Genomic DNA, 13575 nt, shown 5'->3' on the forward strand with positions numbered 1-13575 from the left:
CTTCTTGTTTATCTGTGGTCATGTGACGCGCCAGTGCAACCTCATGTAATTGCGTAATGCTGTGGAAAGGTCACATGTTACATATATGAAACGCACATTTGTGCAGCATTTTAAACAATAAACTGACACATTAATTATTAATTATTATCACTTGACATACAACAACGTCGAAACGTTCCTCTTTCTCCACACTTGTAAACACTGGGGCGTAGTTTCGATACGTCATCCGTGACCTCTTGACGTGATGACGTATTATGTGAGGTCGCGCTGGCGCGTCACTGGACCAGAGAATAGATGAGAAGATTTGGTTTAAAAGTGCATATTATTATTTTTTTTGCCAAAAATGACAAACGTTTTGCTAGATAAGACCCTTATGCCTCGTTTGGAATCGTTTAAAGTCCTTTGAAACTGAAATTTTAAACTGCATTAAAACTGTTAAGTGTTGGGGTCCATTAAAGTCCATTAAAATGAGAAAAATCCTCTTTTATATAAACCTAACTTTCTTTTTGTCCCTAATATTTATGTTAAACATGTAATGAATACTTTCATCTTATATTATCTGTACCTGCATGTCTGTTCTCTGAACACAGGTCAGCTAGACCTTGACCTCGACTCTGAGTTTCTCCTGGTCAGTGTGGTTCAGATCCTAGGATTCAGTAACTCGGTGTGCAACCCGCTGGTTTACGCCGCCCTCAATACCACCTTCAAGAGAGACTTGCTGGCTCTGTTCAACCGAAGACGAAACACGGGTGGAGGTTGTTACTGCTTCTGCAGTAGCTCGGGATCCTGTCGGGTCTGGAGAAGCAACAAGCGAGTCGGCGTCTCTGCGGTGGAGTCAGTGGAACCAAGACGGGGCCTGGAGACGACGAGTAGACAAGGAGGAATTAGATCATGGAGCAAAGTGGCATGGGAACCTGAGCCAGAAAGACCTACGTCCAACTTGTTCCCCCATATGTTTACCGGCATCACGTCTAAAAAGTGCTCCAGTACTATGATTTTAAGCGTTATTGACCCACCGCACACTGACAGCACGTCTGGATCTGACCAACCTCTGACGGTGATGCTAGACGGGTGAATGTATGAGATACCTGCCCGTCACTTGCAAAGCAATCACTCAACATATGGATTTGCTCAGTGATTCATGTCATCAATTTGATGTAGAGGAATTACATATTCATTATAAATAATTTAAATCATCATAAATTAAAAATTAACTGGTTGAGATAGCTATCTCAAGAGGTTGGCTTTTAAACCAGCTAACTAGTTGAGTGAAGTGTACGATTGAAGGTAGATATTAAATATTTTAAAGAACGTAAAGTGGATTTTTTTGCTGCAGGCTCTGTTGGAAATGTTGGCACAAAAGTCGGCGTGTCTGTCAACTTTGCACATGGAAAATCAAGGCAGTGAAAATCTCAGATTAAAAAGACATCATGACTTTGCCGCCAGAATCCTTCTGCCCCGTTCTCCAGCCTGAATTCACCCTACGGATAATGATAAGGATGTTCAAACAGGGAACGCACATCAATGACTTGCAGCTGCTGATTTTCAAACCTTTGAAGAATGTGTGGCTCGCTGCCGCTTTAAGAGCTGAGGTTATATAAATTGAATGAATGGAAACAATGTCTCCGGCGTGTGAACACCTCATTCGGTCAAGGCAAAACTAGCGACGTTTTAATACTGACATGGATCTGAGCGATTCACTGAGGTAAGCAAGACAATGTTTGTTGATCACTGTATATGCACTAGACCAATATCTAAGGCCTAGATCACACGGACATGGGTTTTTTGCAACTGTGACTTTTTTACGCGGTTCGGCCGTTCATCCACATGAAAACGCAGTATCAGGGCACTCAAACCAAACATTTTTGCAAACCCCTGAGGATTTTAAAGGGGCCATGGGACAAGAGTTTTTTAAGATGTCAAATAAATCTTCGGTGTCCCCAGAGCACATATGTGAAGTTTTTACTCAAAATACCATATTTTTATTTATTATAGCATGTTAAAATTGACACTTTGTAAGTGTGTGCAAAAAATGTGCCGTTTTGGGTGTGTCCTTTAAAATGCAAATGAGCAGATGAAGTGCAAACACTGATCACAATGATGGTGGTTTGTTGAAATTGAAATTCAATTGTGCTGTGAATTATTTTCTCTCCCTCACTTTTTCTCTTCACTAAATGGCAGTACTGTGGTTGGACAGTGCAGATTAAGGGGTGGTATTATTATAATAAGAGCTCCTTATGACATCATAAGGAGAGCCAAATTATAATGACCTAATTTTTCATGTTTGCAGAGAATGGTTTACCAAAACTAAGTTACTGGGTTGATCTTTTTCACACTTTCTAGGTTGATAGAAGCACTGGGGACCCATCATAGCACTTAAACATGGAAAAAGTCAGATTTTCATGCCATGCCCCCTTTAATAAATGCCAGATGCAGTGTTGTCGTGTAACAGTAAAACCGGGGTTTTTGCCTTGCGACGTCACTTTTGTTAGGTTTCTGATTGGCCAAGGTGGCTTTACGATTTGGGTTATATCACCGCCTGCTGGTGTGGCATGCTCTTGACAGCCTTGATAGCGTGTTTTTGCATTTTCATGAGGACAGAGATTTCTTTTAAATCGAGCATGTGTGGACGGGATTTTTTTGGAGAAAAAACGTATTAAAATAAGTTTTTGAACTAGGCCTAAGTTTAAAGGAGGGAATCCACTGGTTGTTGTTCACCAATCATAAATAACTTTGTATTTGCCTGTTAAAAATTATTTTATGCATAAATCATAATTAATTAGTGTCAAAATTAAGGACAAAATTTAAAACTAACCTATGCCAACATTACAGACTTCTGCAATGTTGAGGAAATTGATTTGGAAATTGAAAGGGTAAATGATGATGAAATAACTAAAATACTGTTTTAGAATAGTAAAAATTATCCCAGCAAGTTTTATTGTGTTTAAAAGACATCTAATAGCCATTCAAACACTGTCCAGACTAGTCCATAGGCTTAAACAAGGCAACATTTGGGTTGTAAGTGAAAATTTAAGAGACATCTAACCATAGCATCCCCCAAAATAAATGAAATCAAATGAAGACTTTGGTTCCAAAATGAGATAAAATCTTTAAAAATACTTTAATCTTAATAAAAGCAAAACAATAAAAACATGATAACATAATAATAAACATGTTTAGAATAAATAAAGTTATCTCATTTTGTAATCAAACATATACATAATCACTGTGGACTTTGCTTACATGATGACCTATCATATTATAATCTCACTATTTATTTAGGCAAAAATGTAACCAAATTCAAGTTTATTTTGGCTATAAGTGGTTTACTCATAGCTGGACTTCTATCGGGTCTATAGTTAACGACGGTGTAATGATGGCTATGTTATATCATTCTGCAAATTCATCTAGTTTCAGTAAAAAAAAAATTCTGTGCACACAATAAGACATAATTAATTTAATAGATCTATTTACACACAAATATTTGTCTTCCTTATTTTCAGGGTGATGTTTAGCCTCTGGCCTTTGATTTCTGTCTCCATGTGGTTGGGCTCAAGTCTGCTGGAAGTCACTGGAGTTAAAGATTATTCAGCAGGGGTCTGCAGCTTGCTTTGGAGATGCTTAAATACTGTAGATGAGAGTTAAGTGCATCACATCCACCATGAAGGGGGTGGATTTATATCAAAGTGGCAGAAGACACAGAAGGGAAATCTGGCAACGGATCCCACAGCCCACCAGAACCATAATAGTCTGATTTTCAATGATATTGTATATTATGTTTGTATATTTGAAAGCTTATATATGTGGCATGACGAGGGGGTTGGGGGATAGCTTCGTGACGAAAGCAAAGATTTTGCATAAAACTCCGACTACGCCACCCCGGGACTTACACCCAGGGAAATAATCCTTACACCCAAAAAGGCGGTAAGGCACACAAGTTCATTCCTCAGAACAAGAGCAATGAGCAGGAGACGTGGGTATAATACAAAAATATAAGATTTATTTTCACAACCTTCGTTGAGGTAGGAGAATGACTTAAAACAGGCATAGACTGATGTTACTCCACACACAGCTCTCTTACACTCCAACCATAAAAGACACAAAACAGATGATCTTAAAACATCACATTATCACACAACACAAAATTATACAAAAGTACAAAACGACTGTAGAAAAGAAAATATAATTTCCACAAATACAATGACTGGCAACAGTTAACATAACAAATAAAAATACAAAACATCAACTTACAGGGCTGAGGTTCCCACAGGAGTGATCACTGGCGCAAATTATCAAAAAGCACTCACACACCACACCGTGAGTTCAGAGCACACACACTCATACACAGCAAAAATGTGTAGCACGGCAACCATCGACACTGTACCACCACCATTACAAGATCCTTTGCCCGTGGAAACCCCCAGCCCCTGAAAGTAAAGCAACACACACCAATAAATGGCAAATGAGCTACACAGAAGAAATCATACGGCGCGAACACAAAGTCCATACGCCAGCTTCAATGTCCTCCACTGAGAAATAGAACTTTTGCGGTAAAACTTAGAAACCAGACAGTGTACAGTCCATGGTATCACGGTAAAGATAGTGACGTCGTTTCAGTGGTACGACACAGCAGCGCGAAAATCAAACTGCAGCAATGGAGGAAGCACGGCGTAGAACAAAAGGGAGAATCCAAACAGTGGCATCACCTCAGACACATTACAGTTTACAGCACAGGTTTACCAACATCGGTAAACAACAGCTAACTGAGGGTAAACAGTCATTTAACCCACTCAAGTACAGGAGGGCACCAGCACGATAGACAAACGCTCTGTCGCTATCGTTGCGAACACCAAGGGGGAAAGCCGGACATGACGCATCTCGGGCAGCAGCCAATCGCCGCTTAAAAGGGGACTGCCACTCCCTAATAGGTTGTGATAACTGTCAATCACAGCTCACCTAATCCTGCTACAATCCACCCCAAGTTTCTGCAACGTCGCCCCGACGGTGAACAAAACAAAACCCACCTCAGGGTGCTCAGCCCCAAGGTCGGAAAAAGGCACAACCTTTACGATCCACTCTGCAAGACAGAAAAGCTGTGCCCGCTGATTAAAGGAAGTGGTATCAGTTGGAGTACTGACCTGACATACTCTCCAATGACAGATGACTACAACAAGAGCTTCCTCAAGTGCAATAAAATGTAGCAGATGGTTTCACTCTAAACTCTGAGGGACCCCATCTGAAAATAACTAACCGGGGGGTACGTCTCCTACCAATCAAACTCATCGGATGGTTCCACCTCACTCGGAGGGACCTCATCCGACAACGAATGACATGGGACCGATTAGCACCTCCAACCACAACACAGAACTGACTGATACGGGGAACACGTCTCCTGCATAGTAAAATTCATCAGATGATTCCACCTCAAACTCTGAGGGACCCCATCTGAAAATGACTGACCTGGGGGGGGGGTACATCTCCTACCAATAAACTCGTCAGATGGTTCCACCTCAGACTCTGAGGGACCCCATCTGACCACAAATGACATGGGACCGATTTGTACCTCCCCATCCCTTCATAAAACTGACATAGGTGTACATCTCCTATAATATAAAATTCATAAGATGGTTCCACCTCAACCTCTGAGGGACCCCATCTGAATATGACTAACCTGGGGGGGTACATCTCCTACCAATAAACTTATCAGATGGTTCCACCCCAGACTCTGAGGGACCCCAAATGACATGGGACCGATTCGTACCTCCCCAACCCTTCGTAAAATTGAAGTCACAGGCAAATACCACCTCAGTAATACCCTACCTTCAGACACAACAGAACAGTACAGATCATACAAAATGATTACGAGCACAACAACCAATTTTATGGTGCCTTTAATGATACGCCATGCCCGACGTGCCCAAATGGTCACAACATGCCCATAAAAACCCAACTGGCCCTCTACTCAATACATTCAGATTCCCCCTCTTGTTCTTAACCCAATAACACATTTTACCTCTACGGAGCCTCTAAATGTATTAACCTGTGTGATTCGTCCTCCGTTCCTAGAACCAAGGACCACTTACCGCAAACGATCGGACCACGCAAGCCCAGCAACAAATTGTGCTGGGATTCCAACACGAAAACTGCCGCTGTCTGGTTCCTACAAGACATAAACAAAAAAACACACCCACATACACATAAATAAAAAAAACAATACCCACGTCTCTGCACTCAAAATTCGAGGATCCTGCCGACTACGCCAAGATGTGGCATGACGAGGGGGTTGGGGGATAGCTTCGTGACGAAAGCAAAGATTTTGCATAAAACTCCGACTACGCCACCCCGGGACTTACACCCAGGGAAATAATCCTTACACCCAAAAAGGCGGTAAGGCACACAAGTTCATTCCTCAGAACAAGAGCAATGAGCAGGAGACGTGGGTATAATACAAAAATATAAGATTTATTTTCACAACCTTCGTTGAGGTAGGAGAATGACTTAAAACAGGCATAGACTGATGTTACTCCACACACAGCTCTCTTACACTCCAACCATAAAAGACACAAAACAGATGATCTTAAAACATCACATTATCACACAACACAAAATTATACAAAAGTACAAAACGACTGTAGAAAAGAAAATATAATTTCCACAAATACAATGACTGGCAACAGTTAACATAACAAATAAAAATACAAAACATCAACTTACAGGGCTGAGGTTCCCACAGGAGTGATCACTGGCGCAAATTATCAAAAAGCACTCACACACCACACCGTGAGTTCAGAGCACACACACTCATACACAGCAAAAATGTGTAGCACGGCAACCATCGACACTGTACCACCACCATTACAAGATCCTTTGCCCGTGGAAACCCCCAGCCCCTGAAAGTAAAGCAACACACACCAATAAATGGCAAATGAGCTACACAGAAGAAATCATACGGCGCGAACACAAAGTCCATACGCCAGCTTCAATGTCCTCCACTGAGAAATAGAACTTTTGCGGTAAAACTTAGAAACCAGACAGTGTACAGTCCATGGTATCACGGTAAAGATAGTGACGTCGTTTCAGTGGTACGACACAGCAGCGCGAAAATCAAACTGCAGCAATGGAGGAAGCACGGCGTAGAACAAAAGGGAGAATCCAAACAGTGGCATCACCTCAGACACATTACAGTTTACAGCACAGGTTTACCAACATCGGTAAACAACAGCTAACTGAGGGTAAACAGTCATTTAACCCACTCAAGTACAGGAGGGCACCAGCACGATAGACAAACGCTCTGTCGCTATCGTTGCGAACACCAAGGGGGAAAGCCGGACATGACGCATCTCGGGCAGCAGCCAATCGCCGCTTAAAAGGGGACTGCCACTCCCTAATAGGTTGTGATAACTGTCAATCACAGCTCACCTAATCCTGCTACAATCCACCCCAAGTTTCTGCAACGTCGCCCCGACGGTGAACAAAACAAAACCCACCTCAGGGTGCTCAGCCCCAAGGTCGGAAAAAGGCACAACCTTTACGATCCACTCTGCAAGACAGAAAAGCTGTGCCCGCTGATTAAAGGAAGTGGTATCAGTTGGAGTACTGACCTGACATACTCTCCAATGACAGATGACTACAACAAGAGCTTCCTCAAGTGCAATAAAATGTAGCAGATGGTTTCACTCTAAACTCTGAGGGACCCCATCTGAAAATAACTAACCGGGGGGTACGTCTCCTACCAATCAAACTCATCGGATGGTTCCACCTCACTCGGAGGGACCTCATCCGACAACGAATGACATGGGACCGATTAGCACCTCCAACCACAACACAGAACTGACTGATACGGGGAACACGTCTCCTGCATAGTAAAATTCATCAGATGATTCCACCTCAAACTCTGAGGGACCCCATCTGAAAATGACTGACCTGGGGGGGGGGTACATCTCCTACCAATAAACTCGTCAGATGGTTCCACCTCAGACTCTGAGGGACCCCATCTGACCACAAATGACATGGGACCGATTTGTACCTCCCCATCCCTTCATAAAACTGACATAGGTGTACATCTCCTATAATATAAAATTCATAAGATGGTTCCACCTCAACCTCTGAGGGACCCCATCTGAATATGACTAACCTGGGGGGGTACATCTCCTACCAATAAACTTATCAGATGGTTCCACCCCAGACTCTGAGGGACCCCAAATGACATGGGACCGATTCGTACCTCCCCAACCCTTCGTAAAATTGAAGTCACAGGCAAATACCACCTCAGTAATACCCTACCTTCAGACACAACAGAACAGTACAGATCATACAAAATGATTACGAGCACAACAACCAATTTTATGGTGCCTTTAATGATACGCCATGCCCGACGTGCCCAAATGGTCACAACATGCCCATAAAAACCCAACTGGCCCTCTACTCAATACATTCAGATTCCCCCTCTTGTTCTTAACCCAATAACACATTTTACCTCTACGGAGCCTCTAAATGTATTAACCTGTGTGATTCGTCCTCCGTTCCTAGAACCAAGGACCACTTACCGCAAACGATCGGACCACGCAAGCCCAGCAACAAATTGTGCTGGGATTCCAACACGAAAACTGCCGCTGTCTGGTTCCTACAAGACATAAACAAAAAAACACACCCACATACACATAAATAAAAAAAACAATACCCACGTCTCTGCACTCAAAATTCGAGGATCCTGCCGACTACGCCAAGATGTGGCATGACGAGGGGGTTGGGGGATAGCTTCGTGACGAAAGCAAAGATTTTGCATAAAACTCCGACTACGCCACCCCGGGACTTACACCCAGGGAAATAATCCTTACACCCAAAAAGGCGGTAAGGCACACAAGTTCATTCCTCAGAACAAGAGCAATGAGCAGGAGACGTGGGTATAATACAAAAATATAAGATTTATTTTCACAACCTTCGTTGAGGTAGGAGAATGACTTAAAACAGGCATAGACTGATGTTACTCCACACACAGCTCTCTTACACTCCAACCATAAAAGACACAAAACAGATGATCTTAAAACATCACATTATCACACAACACAAAATTATACAAAAGTACAAAACGACTGTAGAAAAGAAAATATAATTTCCACAAATACAATGACTGGCAACAGTTAACATAACAAATAAAAATACAAAACATCAACTTACAGGGCTGAGGTTCCCACAGGAGTGATCACTGGCGCAAATTATCAAAAAGCACTCACACACCACACCGTGAGTTCAGAGCACACACACTCATACACAGCAAAAATGTGTAGCACGGCAACCATCGACACTGTACCACCACCATTACAAGATCCTTTGCCCGTGGAAACCCCCAGCCCCTGAAAGTAAAGCAACACACACCAATAAATGGCAAATGAGCTACACAGAAGAAATCATACGGCGCGAACACAAAGTCCATACGCCAGCTTCAATGTCCTCCACTGAGAAATAGAACTTTTGCGGTAAAACTTAGAAACCAGACAGTGTACAGTCCATGGTATCACGGTAAAGATAGTGACGTCGTTTCAGTGGTACGACACAGCAGCGCGAAAATCAAACTGCAGCAATGGAGGAAGCACGGCGTAGAACAAAAGGGAGAATCCAAACAGTGGCATCACCTCAGACACATTACAGTTTACAGCACAGGTTTACCAACATCGGTAAACAACAGCTAACTGAGGGTAAACAGTCATTTAACCCACTCAAGTACAGGAGGGCACCAGCACGATAGACAAACGCTCTGTCGCTATCGTTGCGAACACCAAGGGGGAAAGCCGGACATGACGCATCTCGGGCAGCAGCCAATCGCCGCTTAAAAGGGGACTGCCACTCCCTAATAGGTTGTGATAACTGTCAATCACAGCTCACCTAATCCTGCTACAATCCACCCCAAGTTTCTGCAACGTCGCCCCGACGGTGAACAAAACAAAACCCACCTCAGGGTGCTCAGCCCCAAGGTCGGAAAAAGGCACAACCTTTACGATCCACTCTGCAAGACAGAAAAGCTGTGCCCGCTGATTAAAGGAAGTGGTATCAGTTGGAGTACTGACCTGACATACTCTCCAATGACAGATGACTACAACAAGAGCTTCCTCAAGTGCAATAAAATGTAGCAGATGGTTTCACTCTAAACTCTGAGGGACCCCATCTGAAAATAACTAACCGGGGGGTACGTCTCCTACCAATCAAACTCATCGGATGGTTCCACCTCACTCGGAGGGACCTCATCCGACAACGAATGACATGGGACCGATTAGCACCTCCAACCACAACACAGAACTGACTGATACGGGGAACACGTCTCCTGCATAGTAAAATTCATCAGATGATTCCACCTCAAACTCTGAGGGACCCCATCTGAAAATGACTGACCTGGGGGGGGGGTACATCTCCTACCAATAAACTCGTCAGATGGTTCCACCTCAGACTCTGAGGGACCCCATCTGACCACAAATGACATGGGACCGATTTGTACCTCCCCATCCCTTCATAAAACTGACATAGGTGTACATCTCCTATAATATAAAATTCATAAGATGGTTCCACCTCAACCTCTGAGGGACCCCATCTGAATATGACTAACCTGGGGGGGTACATCTCCTACCAATAAACTTATCAGATGGTTCCACCCCAGACTCTGAGGGACCCCAAATGACATGGGACCGATTCGTACCTCCCCAACCCTTCGTAAAATTGAAGTCACAGGCAAATACCACCTCAGTAATACCCTACCTTCAGACACAACAGAACAGTACAGATCATACAAAATGATTACGAGCACAACAACCAATTTTATGGTGCCTTTAATGATACGCCATGCCCGACGTGCCCAAATGGTCACAACATGCCCATAAAAACCCAACTGGCCCTCTACTCAATACATTCAGATTCCCCCTCTTGTTCTTAACCCAATAACACATTTTACCTCTACGGAGCCTCTAAATGTATTAACCTGTGTGATTCGTCCTCCGTTCCTAGAACCAAGGACCACTTACCGCAAACGATCGGACCACGCAAGCCCAGCAACAAATTGTGCTGGGATTCCAACACGAAAACTGCCGCTGTCTGGTTCCTACAAGACATAAACAAAAAAACACACCCACATACACATAAATAAAAAAAACAATACCCACGTCTCTGCACTCAAAATTCGAGGATCCTGCCGACTACGCCAAGATGTGGCATGACGAGGGGGTTGGGGGATAGCTTCGTGACGAAAGCAAAGATTTTGCATAAAACTCCGACTACGCCACCCCGGGACTTACACCCAGGGAAATAATCCTTACACCCAAAAAGGCGGTAAGGCACACAAGTTCATTCCTCAGAACAAGAGCAATGAGCAGGAGACGTGGGTATAATACAAAAATATAAGATTTATTTTCACAACCTTCGTTGAGGTAGGAGAATGACTTAAAACAGGCATAGACTGATGTTACTCCACACACAGCTCTCTTACACTCCAACCATAAAAGACACAAAACAGATGATCTTAAAACATCACATTATCACACAACACAAAATTATACAAAAGTACAAAACGACTGTAGAAAAGAAAATATAATTTCCACAAATACAATGACTGGCAACAGTTAACATAACAAATAAAAATACAAAACATCAACTTACAGGGCTGAGGTTCCCACAGGAGTGATCACTGGCGCAAATTATCAAAAAGCACTCACACACCACACCGTGAGTTCAGAGCACACACACTCATACACAGCAAAAATGTGTAGCACGGCAACCATCGACACTGTACCACCACCATTACAAGATCCTTTGCCCGTGGAAACCCCCAGCCCCTGAAAGTAAAGCAACACACACCAATAAATGGCAAATGAGCTACACAGAAGAAATCATACGGCGCGAACACAAAGTCCATACGCCAGCTTCAATGTCCTCCACTGAGAAATAGAACTTTTGCGGTAAAACTTAGAAACCAGACAGTGTACAGTCCATGGTATCACGGTAAAGATAGTGACGTCGTTTCAGTGGTACGACACAGCAGCGCGAAAATCAAACTGCAGCAATGGAGGAAGCACGGCGTAGAACAAAAGGGAGAATCCAAACAGTGGCATCACCTCAGACACATTACAGTTTACAGCACAGGTTTACCAACATCGGTAAACAACAGCTAACTGAGGGTAAACAGTCATTTAACCCACTCAAGTACAGGAGGGCACCAGCACGATAGACAAACGCTCTGTCGCTATCGTTGCGAACACCAAGGGGGAAAGCCGGACATGACGCATCTCGGGCAGCAGCCAATCGCCGCTTAAAAGGGGACTGCCACTCCCTAATAGGTTGTGATAACTGTCAATCACAGCTCACCTAATCCTGCTACATATATTTTTCTACAGGATTACAAATGTTTAAATTAAAGTTGTCTAGATAATTGTATTATTATGAAATGTCTACGTTTGATAGGTACACTGTAAAAAAAATTAAAGGCAGCATTTTTTGTCAAATCAGCATATATTTAACATTAAGTTAAACAACTTTAACTAGTTGACATAACTTATAAAAACTATTATGTTGAATTGACTTCCAAAATCAATTTTTTTAACTTTGCAAAACTTTGCATTTTTTTACAGTGCAGAAGAATGTCATTGTGCATAAGACAATAAAAGCTTTGAATCTGAACCTGATGTGATTCCTGAATGTATTTTTTGACTGGATAATAAGTCTTTCACTTCCTTTAACCTGCAAATACCCTGGGGTTTGTTCTTCTCTTATGAATGACTGATTAACACTTCTATTCCCAGCAGTATGTGGGAGTGAACATTTCAATCATTAAATGGCTTAAAGTATGGGGACAAAAATGCAGAGGACTTTATTTTACTACTATGATTATTATTATACACTTTAAAATCTAATGTTGAAAAAGTCTTGTTGCCATGGTGACACATTTTTATCTCCATAAGTTTACCTGAAGTCATACCAAAATTAGCTATATTCAGGTGTATGAGCATTGTTTGAGTCTTCTGTAGTGTTTGATGTGTGCGTCCCTCTAGAGCAGGGGTGGGGAACCCTGGTCCTGGAGGGCCATTGTCCTGCAGAGTTTTGTTCCAACCCTAATTAAACACAAAAACGACCAAAACGACCCAAGAAAATAACTCTAGTTTTTAGACCAAAAATATTGAATTTAAGTAATTTTGTGCATAAAACAAGCAAAAAAAATCTGCAAATGGGGTAAGCAAATTTTTCTTGAATTATTCTTGAATTTAGTGTTTAAAAAAAATGTTCAAGCTTTTTTGCTTACCCCATTGGCAGATTTTTTTGCTTGTTTTATGCACAAAATCACTTAAATTCAATATTTTTGGTTTAAAAACTAGACTTATTTTCTTGGGTCGTTTTGCTCATCAAGAAAAAGCATCTTCATTTCAGTAAAAATATCTAAAAATTATTAAAACAAGCCAAAAATACTAAGAATTGTTTTTCTTAAATCATTTTTTTGCAGTGTATGAGCTGTATCTAACATTGACCTCTAGTGGCAGAACTTGGTATCGCAGTCAATTGCATACGTTTATCTCTTAGATTATTACATTTGCACTTTTTTAT

General features: G+C 42.2%; 1 protein-coding gene across 1 annotated transcript in view; it reads left to right on the plus strand.

Annotated features, from left to right (window-relative positions):
- The window catches only part of LOC135721728 (pyroglutamylated RF-amide peptide receptor), a 31514-nt gene extending 19000 nt beyond the window's left edge, over positions 1 to 12514 (plus strand). Inside the window, exons 7-8 of the mRNA XM_065244169.2 lie at positions 591 to 1705; positions 3504 to 12514. Coding sequence (XP_065100241.1) covers positions 591 to 1075 — 485 coding nt within the window. The 3' untranslated portion in view covers positions 1076 to 1705; positions 3504 to 12514. The remainder of the gene's footprint in view (positions 1 to 590; positions 1706 to 3503) is intronic.
- Positions 12515 to 13575: the final 1061 nt, after the last annotated feature.

The sequence above is a fragment of the Paramisgurnus dabryanus genome, chromosome 18 (assembly GCF_030506205.2).
Source record: "Paramisgurnus dabryanus chromosome 18, PD_genome_1.1, whole genome shotgun sequence".
In the NCBI taxonomy this organism is placed as follows: Eukaryota; Metazoa; Chordata; class Actinopteri; order Cypriniformes; family Cobitidae; genus Paramisgurnus; species Paramisgurnus dabryanus.